Genomic DNA, 17,184 nt, shown 5'->3' on the forward strand with positions numbered 1-17,184 from the left:
ATCATGTCACCCTGTTGTATGTTGTGGCCTGTGCTGGGGAACTTGCTGTGTTAACCTGTACGTACTCATGGAGGGCTGGCTGCTGGTCTCGTGCTCCAGCTCATCCTCCTCGATGCAGGGGCTGATGAAGGGCCTCTCCCCAGGCATCCCCCCCAGGGACTGGCTGCTGTACATGTGCAGGTTGAGGGGTCCCAGCAGGGTGCAGGAGCCTGACGCTGTGGGGGCCCCACCGCTGGAGCTGTTCCCCGCCGGACGCTTGAAGGGGTTGGAGTGGTCGAACAGAGACACGGCGATGGAGGCTCGCGTTCTGGCTCCTGGGGGGGGGGGGGGGGGGGGGAGAGAGAGAGAGAGGGAGGGAGGGGGGTTAGTCACATACTGTAGCTTTGTCATGATAGGAGTCAAACTCTTTTTGAAAACATATTGACGAGAAGTTTTTCAATGGGTGTGTTTTTTTTCCACGGGAGAGCTTTAAACCAACCAGATGTGAGTGGAGTCCTTACCTCTGCCCTTCATGATGTAGTCGATGGCCCTGTCGTTGATGGCTGCTTCGCTGGGTTTGATGTCCAGGAACGGCTTGTTCCCCACACCCATCGACACCATCTCCTGCATACGGATTTCTGACCACACACACAGTTGAAGTTAACTACGGTGCCAACCCAAAGAGAGGCACTCAGTCAACAACTATTTATAATCCTCACAAAAGCACACAAAACAAAACTGGTTGCTCAGCAGAAATTAGATACTGTCTCATTTGCATTCTAAATGTCTGAGGCTGCGCCAATTGAGGCAGTGAAATTATACCTTAGAGACTGAACTCAAACACACACACAGAAATGCAAACAAGATCATACTGGCTGGAGACGCCACTCAGATCACTGCATGAATAAAAGATGATTGTGGTGCTGTTATGATGTGTAAGAGGAGATGCTGGATCGTGATGAGTGGCGGGCAACGTGTGTCTCTTTTGACACTGCGCACCTACGAAGACAACTCTGACACACACACACACTCTCTCTCTCTCTCTCTCTACCTTTGTTCCTGGTGGCCTGCTGCCAGAGGATGCGTGCGATGTCGGAGGTCCAGGCGTGTTTGATGTCCACGTTGGCGCACTGGAGGACGTACGTCTGGTTCTTAGACGTCCTCCGTCTGAACCAAACCTCGAAGCGCAGAACGTTGTCCCCCGACGTCTCCGTCATCCCCACGTCCGCCGTCTGAGGGGGCAAGAGGAGGAAGGGGCGGAATGAGGGACCTGACCATGAGCTCCATGCATCTCTCGGCATGACAGGATGAAAGCTTACACCCCCCCTCATATTCTCTCTTTCTCCCTCCCTCCCCCCCAGGCTTCTAACTCCTTCTGTTAAACTATGAATTTTATGCAATAAAGAAAAAAGGCAGCGTTCTCTCAATCACCTGTTGTGGCTATCATATCGTGTGTGTCCCCCGTTTCGTTCCCAGAGCACCCAGAAACCAAGTGCGCTATTGTAACCAATGATGTATAGTATGTCTCTGACTGTGACCCTGACTCTGTACAGTACAGTGGGAAGCCAGAGGGTTCCTCCGGTACCTTGAAGGAGTGTTTGTAGATGTAGACGTCCAGGCCTCCCTCGATGCGTTTGGGCTTGCTGAACAGCACCAGGTCCTCGAACAGGAACACGTGGCGTTGGCATTTCTTCCTGCCGTACCAGATGGTGAACTCATCCTGCCGCACCAGCTGACCCTGCTCCTTCAGATTCACCTGGGAGGAGAGGAGAGGAGACACCATCTTAGGATGCTGGCCGTCTCACATTACAGAAAACACTGAGTTAGGATTCAACATGGCGTCCAGGGTAACTCAACGTACGTGACTCACAATATCTATGACTCTTCCATGACCATGACTCTATAACTCCATGAACATCAGTATGTGCATTTGACGCAAACAAGGCTTTTTTTTGTAATGAGCACAGAATAGAGGTTCTATCTCATAACTCTGACTCACATCACAGTATAGAACCTCTTATCTCGTCACTCTGACTCACATCACAGTCCCGGATGGCGTCCATGGCCAGCAGGTCGTTGCCGTGGCGCAGCTGGAACTTGACCATCTCAGCGGCAGCGCGGAGGTAGGCCAGCTCCGTCTCCTGGGCCTCCGTCACCTCCTTGATCAGGTCCTTCAGCAGCAGGGCGTACTTACTCATCCTCTGGATGGGCTTCAGCAGGTAGGACGCCAGGTCCATCTTATCACCCAGCTCCAGCTGCTTGTTCTGGGGAGAACGAGGGGGGGGGTTAGAGATGGCTGTAAAAAAAAAAGATATTCGAGCGCACACATAAAACAGACAGACACACCACTGTGGCAGTCAGATTCTGTGGGTGGGTGTGTGTGGGGGGGGTATGGGGGTGAGAGTGTGTGTGTGAGGGGGGGGGGGTGTACAGGTTGAGAGAGTGTGTGTGAGGGGGGTATGGGGGTGAGAGAGAGAGTGTGTGTGTGTGTGTGTGTGTGCTCCAACTCACCCTGAAGAAGCTGTTTCCATGGCTGGCGAGCAGAGTGTCAGACTTGGGCTTATTCTTGCTGTACAGAGCATACAGACCAAACTGGTCTTGCTGTGGAAACACAAGCAAAAAGCAATGTTTTCAAAGCCATTCTACTGACCCAAGCATTTCACCACACACAATATACCCTTGTTCTATAAAACATGTGTACTGTGAAACATTTATTTTCCATATCTTGTCATTTTTTGTTTTATTTGGCAATAATTTTCGGTGACACGGCAAATTGCTTTATAACATGTTTTATATTCGTACGAAATGTGCAATATCTTTCACAGACATTTATAGCCAGGAATGTGTTCAGTCTACTCTGCTGTAGGGCTTGGTACGACCAGTGGAACCACTCTCACAGAAGACTATTCTTCATTTGCTGTTTTAACTGTGGAAAACTACTATTAAACCCTTTAAGTATAAATCTTTAAGTCAAGCCAAGGGGGTCTAAGAGGGACCGCAGGTTTGAGGGTCTGGAACAGGAGGGGAGACCCTGGAGGAGACACCTGAACTGAGGTTAACATGCTGCTTTGATATCCGCTGAATGTCTCTGGTATGTACAGTAGGAGAGAGAGAGGGTGTGGTGTGGTGTGGTGTGGTGTGGTGTGTGTCCTGGAGAATAGCAGGAATATGAGAATAGGGGGGGCTGTGCCAGCAGGGGAACCACCTAGTGAGATGTGGGGTTAGAGTGTGGGCCAGCGCCAGGCTGGGGGTGTTTACACAGCTGGGTCCATGGCTTCCCTCAGGCTAACGACAGCTCACCTACTGTAGGAACTGACCCAGCAGCTCTACTGATCCCTGCCTCACAGCCTAGGTGTGTGTGTCCGTGTCCGTCTCCATTTTGGCCAACTTGGGGTGTGTGTTACTGGAACCTTCATAAATCATTGAATTCCATTACCCTCCGTAAACCCTCCTGGCTCTGTCTATGTGCTCTGACAACACACCATCACCACATTCCTTCTTTTCTATAAAAAATTCCACATTCATGTTTTCTATAAAAAGCCACAACTTGTATCCTATTTTGATAAACACCAAGGACCCCCCCCGGGACGGCGGTGTAGGTCTTACGTGGCGTAGGAAGCAGTGGCTGACGCGTAGCGGGTGGTTGCAGCAGCTCTCCAGCTCCCGGAGGAAGTACTGGCTGTGGAAGTCCACCAGCTTCTCCAGGTTCCCGAAGATGACGGAGCGCTTCCCCCGCAGGTCCTGGGGGAGGTCCCCTCGCTCCATCTCCGGGAAGTAGTGCTCGATGATGTAACGCAGCGAGCGCACGTACTCCCGCTCCGTGGTCACCATCTCGTCCACGATGTGGCGCAGCTTGCTGTGGGGAGAGAGAGGGAGAGAGAGAGGGGGGAGGAGGAGGAGAGAGAGGGGGGAGGAGGAGACCGTGTCAGGCTGGGCCAGGTGTGACATTGCACAGGAAAGATGGAGTAAAACACACGAGATGAGAACCAACCAGGCGGAGGGCTGTATTTACAGTAATAACTGGATTGGATTGTTTTTGTTTTGTGTTGTTTTGCTATTCTCTGTTCACATACTGCATGTTTCATGTTTTCTATAAAAAGCCACAGGTTGTCATGGCTTTACATAACACGTATCATATTTTGCATTAGCAAGCGCTTTGATCTAGTTCTTCTGACGGCCCTGGTGTTAATACAGTATCCCTGAATATAAATATAGGACCGCTGACATGCTAACCGTCAGTATAGCATTACTATGCAGCGATGCAGACAAGAGACACCTGGTAGTGAGTGAGGGAAGAAGGGAGGAGAGGACAGCTTCAAAGGAAGGAGGTGTAAATTAAATCACATGAACAGCCAGATACAGCCTGCTACAGCATGTCAGTGTGGACCTCAGCCCCAGCTAGGGGAATGTAGCCTAGCCTAGCCTATAGCATGTCAGTGTGGACCTCAGCCCCAGCTAAGGGAACGTAGCCTAGCCTAGCCTACAGCATGTCAGTGTGGACCTCAGCCCCAGCTAGGGGAACGTAGCCTAGCCTAGCCTACAGCATGTCAGTGTGGACCTCAGCCCCAGCTAAGGGAACGTAGCCTAGCCTAGCCTACAGCATGTCAGTGTGGACCTCAGCCCCAGCTAGGGGAACGTAGCCTAGCCTAGCCTACAGCATGTCAGTGTGGACCTCAGCCCCAGCTAGGGGAATGTAGCCTAGCCTAGCCTATAGCATGTCAGTGTGGACCTCAGCCCCAGCTAAGGGAACGTAGCCTAGCCTAGCCTACAGCATGTCAGTGTGGACCTCAGCCCCAGCTAGGGGAACGTAGCCTAGCCTAGCCTACAGCATGTCAGTGTGGACCTCAGCCCCAGCTAAGGGAACGTAGCCTAGCCTAGCCTACAGCATGTGAGTGTGGACCTCAGCCTCAGCTAGGGGAACGTAGCCTAGCCTAGCCTACAGCATGTGAGTGTGGACCTCAGCCCCAGCTAAGGGAACGTAGCCAAGCCTACAGTGGTAAAAACATCCCCCTAAGACAAGTGGAGGATGAATCATGTTATTATTAAGATAACACTGATAGCTGCTTCTACTACTACCAGGAGAGGAGGGCCTGGGATGGAACACAGATGTCTGTGGGTCCTTCCAAGTCTAGATAGACAGACACATCACACACCCTTCAACAAAGCCCTTGTCGGTCATAATAGGAAACCAGAAAGGACAGGGACAAAAACAGCATTCCTCTTTGGCTGTGAGAAATCATGTAATCTAAGGACTCATGTTACCACATGACACAAAGCAAAACCAGAAGGAACTGGACTGTAATAATTAAATGTTTAAATAATTAATAATATCAATAATTCAGTGTATTCAATCCAAAACACTGTGTTAGGTCTGTGTTAGGCTTCACCCCCACCTTATCTGCCAGTCTGTTGCTTGTATGTTTCGGCTGGTGTGTCTACAAGCTGTCAGCCCCAAGTCTCCTTCCAGCCAGCCAGCCAGGCAGCCAGGCAGGCCAGGCCTCTGGGGTCTAATGGAGAGGCTAATCTGGCCCTGCTACTTGGCTAACGCTAATACCTCTCTATGGGGTCTTGTTTGTCACCTCAGGTTCCCGCCAGGCGCCCTCCCCGCTGGGCACCGACATCACTGACTCGGGGGAGAGAGTCTGGAGGGGGGAGGAGGTGACTGGAGAGACACACACACACCGTGCTGGGCAGCTCACGTTCCACCACGCCAAGACAGAATAGGTGCTTTCTCTCTTCCAGATGAAGGGGCTTAAGAGAACAGAAGCACTGGACTGGACTGGACTGTTTTTCTCTCCTTTGTCTTTGTTTCTCTGGTCTGCTAAGACTATGGCCCAGACACAAGCTACTCTCCAACAACCCAAGTACCCCAAGGGACCAAGGCAACAAAGAAAGGCAAACTCTTCTCTTCCTTCTCCTCGAGCCAATGTGCCAGTGCAGGGGGTCTTTCCCTGCCCCTCTGGTGGGCATGGCCAGTGGTCTGGGTGACAGGAGTGCTGGTGACAGTCTCGGCTCCTGGCCCAGCCTCCCCTGCGGCCACACGCAGCGCCCCTCAGACACAAAGACCCCCTCCACCCCCCTGCTCACCCCCTCCACCACCCCGCCGGGTACAGCCACACACACACTTCCCCCGGAGGTCTACGAGGACCAACCTCCTTTAACACTCTGCATTCACACGGCAGCTCTCAACTACCCCTAACCCCCCCCCCCCCCCCCTCACGTACAGTACTGAGAGCTGTGGAGGTCTTTAGTGTGTGTGTGTGTGTGTCTGCTAACTTATACTCCATAGCTACAGTCTAGGGGAGGTTATACAGTGCAAATGTGTCTCACCCCAGAATCCTTGAGACTCTGAGATTCCAGAGACTCTCTACATGGCACCTTGTTCTAAATCTAAATACTTTCCACCGGTCATGTTTTCTATTTATTCCCTGTAAATCTCAGGGACAACATCTGGCACCTGCCTAACATCTCCAAACACTTAACCTTCCAGGCTGAGACACGCAGGGACACAACACTGAGGCTCAACCTCCTGCTGGCCAGCCTTATTATGAATGGGCTACGCTCTAATTGGTGTGGAATGGCCTTGCACTGTAAAACTGGCCAAGACAAATGTGTGTATGTGTGTGTGTGTGTGTGTGTGTGTGTTAAAGAGAGAGAGAGTGTGTGGGTATGTGTGTGCATGTGTGTGTGTGTGTTAGATAGAGTGTATGTGTGTTAAAGAGAGGGAGTGTGTGTGTGTGTGTACACATCAAAGGGGCCCCCTGTGGCTCCCAGGCTGGGTTCGTCATCAGTGTTAGTGGGGCTGTTCTCAAGGGGTCAAAGGTGAGGGAGGGGGGGGGGTGGGGGCCCCTCTCCATGGTAAAGCCATTACAGCTTGATCCTATCCCATCACAGCCAGCAGGGCTTAACTACAAGGTCTGGGAGAGCCTGACACACACTAGCATGACCGCCTGGCCCCTGTCTGCCTCTCACACACGTGAGCGCTTTCATACATGACTGGCTCTCACTACCACCACATACACTCACATAACCACACCTATTCACCACAGAAATACACTAACACACGGGAGAGAGAGACAGAGAGAGAGAGAGAGAGAGACAGAGAGTGAGACAGAGAGTGAGAGAGAGAACAGAGAGTGAGAGTGAGAGACAGAAAGACAGAGAGAGAGAGAGTGAGACAGAGAGAGAGAGACAGACAGAGATTTGTCTCTATGAATGTTGGGTGTTCCAGTGAGTTTTCCAGTGTTTTGGTTAGGAGTAGGATTACTACATTACTCAGGATAGCAATAATATTTCAGAGAGCAGTCAGTCTTCTCTACATGATGGAATGCATAACTAGTGACCACATAACAGAGGAATCTCCTGCCTCTACGCCTGGAGAACAAAACAGAGACTACAGAGGACTAACAACTCTAGCCGGTACCCACCTGCTCTTGGCTCGGGGCTCTGGCGCGGGGCTGCTGGTGGTGCTGGAGCTGGGGGTGCGTAGGCCCTCTCCTGAGGCCCAGCCGTGGGCAGCCAGACGGGGGCTGTAGGGCCGGTCGGCCACCTCCATGCTGCTGACCTCCAGGCCCTTGATGAAGACCCCTGTGTTCCCACGGCGCGCCGGCTCGCTCAGGGTCCGCTGACAGGACCCGTAGCGGGATCCCTCGGGGGTCGGAGGGCAGTCGAAGCTCTGGGTCTTGCGGAGCTGCTGCCTGCGTGCGGGGCCGGGGAAGCCCGGGGAGGTGGGGGAGGCGTCCAGGGGGGGCAGGCTGGGGCTGAAGGAGCAGGAGGAGGTCCGGGCCTGGGCCTCCATGCGAGCCCGGTGGGAGGACTCCTCGGAGGAGACGCTGCGGGTGAGGCGCTGGGCGCTGAGGGGGGTGCCCAGGGGGGTGTGCTGGGGGGTGAGGGGGAGCCTGTGCTCCAGGCCGTAGAGGGACCCGGAGGGGGAGGTCTGAACACTGCAGTCCCCGCCTCCTATGTCCGTTCTGGGGCTACAGGGGGACGAGGCGCTGCTGGAGGTGGAGGACAGCCTATCTCTCCCCCACACTCCTGAAAAGGCCTTCCTACATGAGAAGGACACACTGGAGCTCCTCTCCTGGCCCCCACGGCCCGCACCATCGGACCGCCGTCTGGGCGTGGCTTCCCCCTCGCCGCCCGTGGGCAGGGTCCGGCGGGTCCTCAGGGCCGCCTCCAGCTTCTTCTCAAACATCTGCCTGGTCTCCTGGCACTTGGACCAGGCGAACTTCCACTGCTTGAGGCCCTGCTCGCTCTTCAGCTCCCCCGCCAGCTCCTTCATCTCCTGGAAGCGGGGGTCGGGGATGGGGGGGTGCTGCCGCCGGTAGCCCTCCAGGCAGCTGATGACGCCCTGGCACTTGTCGGGCAGCGTGCAGTCCTCCATGCTGACGCAGGCCAGGTGGCGCATGCCCTCCAGAGCCCACTCATACGCCTGAGAGAGAGAGAGGGAGGGAGAAGGGGAGAGAGTGGGAGGGAGGGAGAAGGGGAGGGAGGGAGAAGGGGAGGGAGTGGGAGGGAGGGAGAGAGGGAGAGAGAGAGAATATGAATGAGTCAGTGGTCTTCAAGCTTCCACAGATAAAGAGGACATTGATCACTGAGCAGGGCTGAGTGGAGAGGGCCGTGAAAGAGACACGGTGTGGCACTGCTGCTGAGGCTGGCCAGAGGAGGGCTGAGCGGCCCACAATGCCTCTGTCTTACACGCGTGTTAGAGTGGAGACAAGAAACCCTTTATCGGGAGAGGGGAGGCTGGACGGACACAGGGACTGACAGGCAATGATTCTCAGAGTGTGAAGATGGGTGGACAGGGAGGGAGAGAGAGAGAGAGAGAGGGAGGGGGAGGGAGAGGGAGAGGGAGGAGGAGGGAGGGTCAGGAGAAGAGCCCTCTCCACTCTCAGTTCTGTTTTCATGTAAACAACAGAGGAATTTATAGAGATGCTGGGAGGTCTGGTTTCTCAGGCCCTCTCTCCATACTGCATCACCAACACACACACACACACACACACACACACACACACACACACACACACCACACACTCTTTTATGAACTCCCACAGTCCCCCTTGATCACTATCCTCCTGCCAGATCCACATGCTAATGAGAAACACACATGCCAAGAACCAACAGCCTAAACACGTATCTGTCCATGTCAACAACACAGGACATGTTCATCTTAATGACCACCGAGGCCACAGTCTGCAGATCGGCCCATGAATGCCAGTCAGAGCTGGTCAATTCATAGACACGGAGTGTGACAAAACTACGGCTGATTTCATAATGGGATCAAATTTCCTTTCCACAGGGGATTTCTTACGAACATGACGTCGGGGGGGGGGACGTCTTTTCAATTGTAAATCGAGACACTTTTTAATCGCCTCCATTCAGCCAGGCAGTGGCTCCGTCCCCACAATCAAAAACAAGCGGAGAAATCATCTCAGGACGGGAGCCCTGCTGGACTCTGCTGGCGCCTGCAGAAGCAGGCTAGCGTTTCACAGGAGATCAAACGCTCCCGGCTGCGACCCCGGGGAGAGCGGGGATCGCTTAGCCAGCCTGGCGGGACGTGGCGTCCCAGAGACATTCCTCTCCTCTCCTCTCCTCCTTTAAGAGGGAACAGAGATCTGTTGACACAGGAAGGGTCTTTTCTGTCTTTCCTTCTGGCCCTTAGGTGCCATTTTCTCAGCATCCATTCCACTCCAGTCCCTCTCCACTCCCCAAAGACTGTATCACACACACACACACACACACAGCCGTCCTAACACCAGTACGTAACTTTGCAAGGAGGGCGAGGGGACACTGCGGCCACATACCAGTGTTTGAGAGGCCAGAGCACAGAGGCGCCAGAGGTCAGGGGTCAGTCACCAGTGACAATGAGGGCTGCTAATGGGTGACAGGGTGGAGGACACAGAGAGAGGCAGGGCCGGCCCGTGTAATGGATGACTCTGGTTCACTTCAAATGCATTGAGACGCTGAATTACTTTAATGGCTGAGAAGTTATCTTTTATAAAAAAAAAAAGTGGTCTATCCTTTGATGGGGTGCTTTGTTTCAGGTGTAAATCACCAGTTTGCAAAAGGGAGAGAGAGGGAGAGAGAGAGATAGAGAGACAGAGAGAGAGAGGGAGAGAAAGAGAGAATGTTACAATCACACACCAAAAAGCTATCAAAGCCATCAAGAGCTCAGTGGAAGAGTGAGGGTTGGTCACTGTGTGTGGGGGGCTGCAGTGACGGCCCCGGCCCCAGTCACCCAACCCAGGCCCTGCCACATCAAAAGACCCCCGACAAAAACCTGCACCCCCCCCACATACCTTCCTTCACCCACTGAACCAGATCACACCGGGAAAACACTCAACAAACGCTCCACTGGACCCAGCCCCGGTCAACTCCGGAGAGAGGGAGGAGAGAGAGAGAGAGAGAGGGAGAGGGAGAGGAAGAGAGAGAGAGAGGTTTGGGATGACATCATTCCTGAATCGTTAGCGGGCGCCGGGAACCTTTGAAGTGTGAATGGTTTGTGCAAGGAGGGAGGGTTTGATTGGTGAGCGCCCATATAAAGCCCTCTGGAGGAGGCCGCGGTGCGCTCCTCTAAAAGGCCCCCGCTTTGAGAGGAGTCACAATGGGGCCAGCCTCGTCCTTTTGACTGAGTGGGTGAGGAGAGGGGGAGGAGGGAGAGAGGGGGGATGAGAGCAGGGGGGGGAGGTGTCAGAAAAGACCTGAGAGAGGGAGAGCGGGAGAGAGGGAGAAGAGGCCTTCGGCTTTTGTACACAGGGATAAATTAAAACTTCCACACGAGTAGGTTGAGTGGATTTTTTTCTCTCTCTTGAGAGACAGTCTTTTTGTGGGGTTTTGTGGATGAAAAGGTTTATGTGACCTAGGCCAATCGCTTACCTCATCTCTCAGCCTCGCTGGGAATGTGTTTTGCCAAGAGAGAGAGAGAGAGCATCTTTTGAGCAGTGTGCATGGCTATTCATAGACCTGCAAGAGGAAAGATCCTGGAATTCTTTCACTCGCCCCGAACAAATCACCACTGTTTGCCAGCAAACTGAATCAGTCAACTATTGATTCTCCAGTTAAGACGTAACCAAGGTCTCACATTTATGATACACTGGTCAGCAAGGCAGTGACTTCATCACACATTCGAACCGTTTCACAACTCTTCCAACACAGATGTGGCTTAATTAGACTCTGGCTCTGGTCTTCTGTTTGACCTTCAGCTTCGCCGGGTGCAGCTCCATCTGCTCACAACGGAGAGGGAGAGAGAAAGAGAGGGAGAGACAAGAGAGAGCGAGAAAGAGAGAGAGGGGGGGGAGAGAGAGAGAGAGAGAAAGAGAGAGAGAGGGGGGGAGAGAGAGAGAGAGAGAGAGAGGGGGGAGAGAGGGAGGGAGAGAGAGAGAGAGAGAGAGAAAGAGAGGGAGAGACAAGAGAGAGAGGATGAAGATGCCCTCTCGCCGCTCCTCATCAAGGCTGATGTCATACACACAGTATATCCTGAGCCCAGAGACAAACCCAACCACTTCAATGGCCCTGCCTCATGAATACACATCATCAACCCTCTCATACAGTGGGCATCCAGAGCCAACCTCACCACTGAGGAAATGACAGTTTACCAACATGGTTGGGGTTTAACTAGAAGGTAAGAATCCCAGCCATCCCACCTCTCTCAGCTCAGCGTTAATTGGGAGTGTGTGTGAGGGGAGAGAGGGGTGACCTCCATGTTGTTGTGACCTGGAGGAAATAGGGGCCCACGTAGCTTGAGGAGAGGCAATCTCACCCCCCTCTACACACACACACACACACACACACACTCCCCCCACCTCTCTCTCTCATTACCACAGCGGCCACAGCATGACACCGGCCAAACAAAGCTGGACCATTTCCAGCTCATCCACAGGAACAACACCTCCCCCAGAGTCTGGACTCTCTTAGAAACACTTTATGAACTGACTGGCAAACATCCTGGGAGAGGAACACACACCACACACCCTGGCTGCAGCCATGGCAACGTGGAGCGTTTGGACAACTTCTGGCCCCGTTTGGGTGAATGAAGAAATGTGTTTCAGGATTGATAAGAAAAAATCTGGATCTGGCTTCAAAAGGTGGAGATACTGGAGGGCGATACGTGACCTCTCTGTATCTGAGTCTGTACGCTTAACAGTTGGAGTGTGTTTTCCATGTGAGCCTGAGTAGAACAGCTGAGAGAGGGGAGGGAGGGAGGGAGAGAGAGAGAGAGAGAGAGAGAGGGGGGGAGGGAGGGAGAGAGAGAGGGAGGGAGGGATGGAGGGAGAGAGAGAGAGAGGGAGGGAGGGAGGGATGGAGGGAGAGAGAGAGAGAGAGGGAGGGATGGATGGAGAGAGAGAGGCAGAGAGATGGAGAGAGAGAGGGAGAGGGAGGGAGAGAGAAAGAGGGAGAGGAAGAGGCAGGGGGACTGCACCTGTTTGGAGATCAGACCCCTTTATGCTTTCTAACTTTCTGATTAGTGTGATGAAGCACTACAAGGCCAGTGATTAGTCAATGAAATGTGATTGATTGCCCAGGGACCAATGACGTGCTCCGCTCCTGTTGTATTGTCATGTGTGTCAGCGCTGACACGGATGCGTGTGCCTGTGAGGCGTGTTCGTGGCCTGTGAGGCGTGTTCGTGGCCTGTGCTCTGACAGGTCCCTGTTCAGACGCACGGCTTCATGAATGTCAATGGCTGTGGAAGGAGTGCTCTGCAATGCCATGCATGAGTGCGTCTCACACACACACACACACACACACACACGGGACAGGGGGCCCATGACAGATGCGTCTCCGTGGCCCTGTAGGCTAGGGTCTTGTCTCACTTTTGTGACGTGGGCTTTCAGATTAAAAGAAGGAGTGTGCCTGGTAATCTCATTCCATATGCAGATCAGAGGAATGGACGGAGAGACAGAGAGAGCAGCTGCTCCAGTTAAAAATGGCCCCCTACCCCCCCCTGCCGAACCCCCTCTCACACACACACACACACACACACAAACAAACACACTCTGACACCCTGGAATAAAGGCCCCAAGGCCTTGTCCTCTGTTGATGTTGTTTCCTCCAGAGACAGGACAGAGACCAGGAACAGGAACAGGACAGAGACCAGGAACAGGACAGAGACCAGGAACAGGAACAGGACAGAGACCAGGAACAGGAACAGGAACAGGACAGAGACCAGGAACAGGAACAGGACCAGGAGGAGACTGACTCTGCCTCTGTCATCTGCACATCCTGAGGAGGGAGCGCAGGAGGGAGCGCAGCAAACACAGAGCAGATGTTGGACAAATTGTAGTCGTTAAAAGACTAAAAAGTCTGTTTCTCATTGCCGTGGGTTCACTGGCTTTATCCGGACTAATGATGATGATGATGGCCTGAAAACTGCTGAGAGGGAGAGAAAGAGGGCCTGCCAAGGTCTTTTCCACTTCTCTGGGTCCCTCACGTGAGGAGGGTAATAACCACTCCATCCCTCCTTCCATCCATCCACTTTTATGAGGCCTACAGGATGCAGCCCAAGGGGGGGACGGGACGGGACGGGACGAAGAGCTGGAGAGATGGCCTGGGTTTGCTCTCCACTTAGGGGGGTGGGAGATGTCATCAAGGTCCTTAAAAACCTGGATCCAGATCCTCGTCCATTGGCTTAAGCCTCCAGCTGAACTAACTGCCTAACATGCTGAGGTGGAGGTGGAATGTCTGGCAACAACAAAGCCGAATTCCGTCCGTCCCTGAGAGATGCTGCTGCTGCTGCTTTCTATGAAGCCACTGGGGGGTGGGGGGTGTGGGGGGGGGGGGTGATTGCTCTAAAGTGGAACCCTTTTCTCTGTGTCCAGCGTAGAATAGAGGCCAGGCTGAGGCCAAGAGGTGGCCTTTGTGCCACTGTGCCAGTCTGTATCTGTCATTACTGTTCAATGTGTGTCACTAATGAGCTGCTGTGTTGACCCTGGGGCAGTGTGTGTGTGTGTGTGCACATTGTAAGTGTGTGTCTGTTTGCGTGTGCACACACAGTGTAAGTGTGTGGGTGCAGTATAAGTGTGTGTGAATGTGTGCACAGTGTAAGTGTGTGTAAATACACCCAATGGGGCAGTAGGTAAGAGTGCGTGCGTGTGTGTGTGTGTGTGATGTTTATGCATGTGTGTGTGTGTGTGTATTCTATGTGCATGTGTGCTCATTTGTGTGTGCTCATGCGTGTGTGTACAGTGTGTTGACATTGGGGTAGTAGGTCAGTAGGCAGCGGTCTCTGCGGGGGCTGGGAACAGGAGGTCTGCAGGGCAGAGGAGAGGCCCCATGAAAGAGAGGCTCCATCAGAGACAGGCCTCACCAGAGAGAGGCTCCACCAGAGACAGGCCCCACCAGAGAGAGGCTCCACCAGAGACAGGCCCCACCAGAGACAGGCCCCATCAGAGACAGGCCCCATCAGAGACAGGCCCCATCAGAGACAGGCCCCATCAGAGACAGGCCCCATCAGAGACAGGCCTCACCAGAGACAGGCCCCATCAGAGAGAGGCTCCACCAGAGAGAGGCCCCACCAGAGAGAGGCCCCACCAGAGAGGTTCCACCAGAGAGAGGCCCCATCAGAGAGAGGCCCAAGCCTGACTGTGGCAGCAATCAGGAGGAATCGACACCCTCATCACTACAACGAGCACTCAGCCGTTACACAGACAGCAAGACTGCTTATTACCCCCCCCCCCCACACACCCCCCACCCCCCTCCTCACCACTAACTCCCCCCCTCAGCCTCTGGGATTAAATATCACCCCTAACTGGGCCGGGGAGGGGGAGGGAGGGAGGGGAGCACTAACTCAATAACACGTGAATGTGGGCCTCCTTTTTGACTCATCAAATTATACAGTGTGCTCGGGGAGACATGGTGCACATATGCCAATTAACCCCCCCGGGCGTTCACACGGCTGTCAGTCAACAGCCCTCCAGCCCTCAGTCACCTGACGAGGGAGATTAATGGAATACCAATCATCAGCAAACCAACAATCTAAACTGTGCATTAAGCTAACGTTGTTTTTCATGTCCATTTCTAACCTGAAGGTGCAGAATCGTTACGACATACTGGGCCCACGACGTCTGAAGATGCAGCAAATAAAAACCTAACAACAACAACAACAACAACAACAACTACATAATCATTTAACAAACACACACACACAAATACTAAAGCTACATTTTAACGTCCGATTCATCACATCTGCTCTCCAGGTGTGTAATTAGCCAAAGGTGGAGTAGCCGTTAAGGAGCTGTGTAGCTGCCACACAACTGGCCAGCTTTGCCATTGTGTCTTGAATATGGGGCCAGGGCAGTTCCCTCCACCACACACAGTCACCTGCCCCTTCACCGTCGGGGGGTTGATAGAAACCCGGCCATGTTTAGTGTGTACAGGTGTACTCCTCCAGAGGGGGGCCCAGAGTCGGACAGAGGAGGGCCCGGAGTCGGACAGAGGAGGGCCCGGAGTCGGACAGAGGAGGGCCCGGAGTCGGACAGAGGAGGGCCCGGAGTCGGACAGAGGAGGGCCCGGAGTCGGACAGAGGAGGGCCCGGAGTCGGACAGAGGAGGGCCCGGAGTCGGACAGAGGAGGGCCCGGAGTCGGACAGAGGAGGGCCCGGAGTCGGACCAGGCTGGTCAGGTCGGCTCTAATTAAAGGAGCATGGGGCTTGTTTTTGTGCTCCAGAGGATAGGCATGTCCCTGGTGTGCGTGTGCGTGTGTGTGTGGTGTGTGTGTGTGTGTGTGTGGTGTGTGTGTGTGTGTGTGTGTGTGTGCGTGTGTTTGGGGGTCCTGCTCAGTCTCAGTGCCCTGCAGGGTCTCCATGCCTCGGGCCCAGTCAAGCAGCATGATCAGAGGGGCATGTTCACCCTTCCGTGGGCATTAGGAGGGGGCTGGGGGGGGGGGGACCCCTAAAAGATGAAAGGGAATGGGGCGGGGTTACCCCCGTTTCTGTTAAGAGGGTCACTCCTCTCCTCTCCTGTCCTGTCCTGTCCTGTCCACACCCCGTTACAAATAGGCGACATGGATGGGTCTGTCCTCGGATATTCACTCCAGAACCCCATTACCATCCAGCTCCATACGGCAGTGAGGCCCGATCGTACTGCCACTGAACACCCTTCCACAGCTTGAACTCACAGTGGGGACTCACAGACACAGAGTTGACAGAACCTCTGGGTGACCAGAGCATTCAGAGTTCTCTCTGTGGCTCTGCTCTCAACTCTGACCAGTCCAACCTCCCTGTGGGACACCTGGCATGAGTTCTCTGCTGTGGACACAATAAAACCCCCAAAAACCTCAGTTCCTCTTTCCCCTGTTCCACAGCCACACATACCGACAGCTGCACAGGATCACTGTCACATCACACACACACACACACAAACACACACGCACGCACACACTCCCATGCAGACACACACACAGCACAGTAACACATTTGCGTGCAGACACACACACACACACGCACACACGCACACACACACACACACACACACACACACACACACACACACGCACGCGTACGCACACACACATGCACACACACATGCACACACACGCGCGGTTCCCCCAGCAACAGGAGCCCTGCCCCACTCCCCCCCGCGTAGGGCTGGTGAGAAAAGCAATCAACACCTCATCATCTGACAAATGTGAAATCAAAGACACCTCTTTCATGGAGAAGAAAAGCAGTAAGTTCCCTTCTAAAACACAGCGGTCTGAGGCCGGCTCGTAGCAGCACTATCTGGACACAGCATGGCTGCTATTCAGCAGGGGGAGATGGGCAGTTCACCTCCACAGACAACACTTGCTCCATCAAGCACAATTCACACCCACACCAAACATTCAGCAGTTGCCCTCCACGACTGCAACATGTAGGCTGTTTGAGGTGGCTACACGGTGCAGTTGAGAAGAGAGAGAGAAGGCAGAGAGGGGGTGGGGAAGGGAGGAGGGAGGAGGAGGAGAGGGAGGGAGGGAGGGAGGGAGGGAGTCAGTAGACTGTCCATTCAGACGACCAGTCCTCCATTCAACTCAGAGATTCCTCAGTGGCCGTTGGCTTCTCAACAGTACATTCAGGAGCCGGCATACAAGTTCAAACATGAAACTGCCACTTAACATACCGGAGAGCAAAGAACGTTCCAGAACACAAGACGCTACAACCGCACACACACACACACACACACACACACACACACAATACACTACAGCCACACACACACAAGAAAAATATATATGCC

General features: G+C 53.8%; 1 protein-coding gene across 1 annotated transcript in view; it reads right to left on the minus strand.

The window, feature by feature from the left end:
* The window catches only part of plekhg4 (pleckstrin homology domain containing, family G (with RhoGef domain) member 4), a 72,291-nt gene that overhangs the window by 2,193 nt on the left and 52,914 nt on the right, over nucleotides 1-17,184 (minus strand). The window contains exons 16-23 of the mRNA XM_083690778.1: nucleotides 7,407-8,410; nucleotides 3,586-3,835; nucleotides 2,491-2,580; nucleotides 2,019-2,243; nucleotides 1,565-1,735; nucleotides 1,031-1,211; nucleotides 501-617; nucleotides 66-314 (exon numbers count right to left, since the gene is read on the minus strand). Of these exons, the coding sequence (XP_083546904.1) occupies nucleotides 66-314; nucleotides 501-617; nucleotides 1,031-1,211; nucleotides 1,565-1,735; nucleotides 2,019-2,243; nucleotides 2,491-2,580; nucleotides 3,586-3,835; nucleotides 7,407-8,410 (2,287 nt within the window). The remainder of the gene's footprint in view (nucleotides 1-65; nucleotides 315-500; nucleotides 618-1,030; nucleotides 1,212-1,564; nucleotides 1,736-2,018; nucleotides 2,244-2,490; nucleotides 2,581-3,585; nucleotides 3,836-7,406; nucleotides 8,411-17,184) is intronic.

This window comes from Argentina silus, assembly GCF_951799395.1.
Source record: "Argentina silus genome assembly, chromosome: 19".
Classification (NCBI taxonomy): Eukaryota; Metazoa; Chordata; class Actinopteri; order Argentiniformes; family Argentinidae; genus Argentina; species Argentina silus.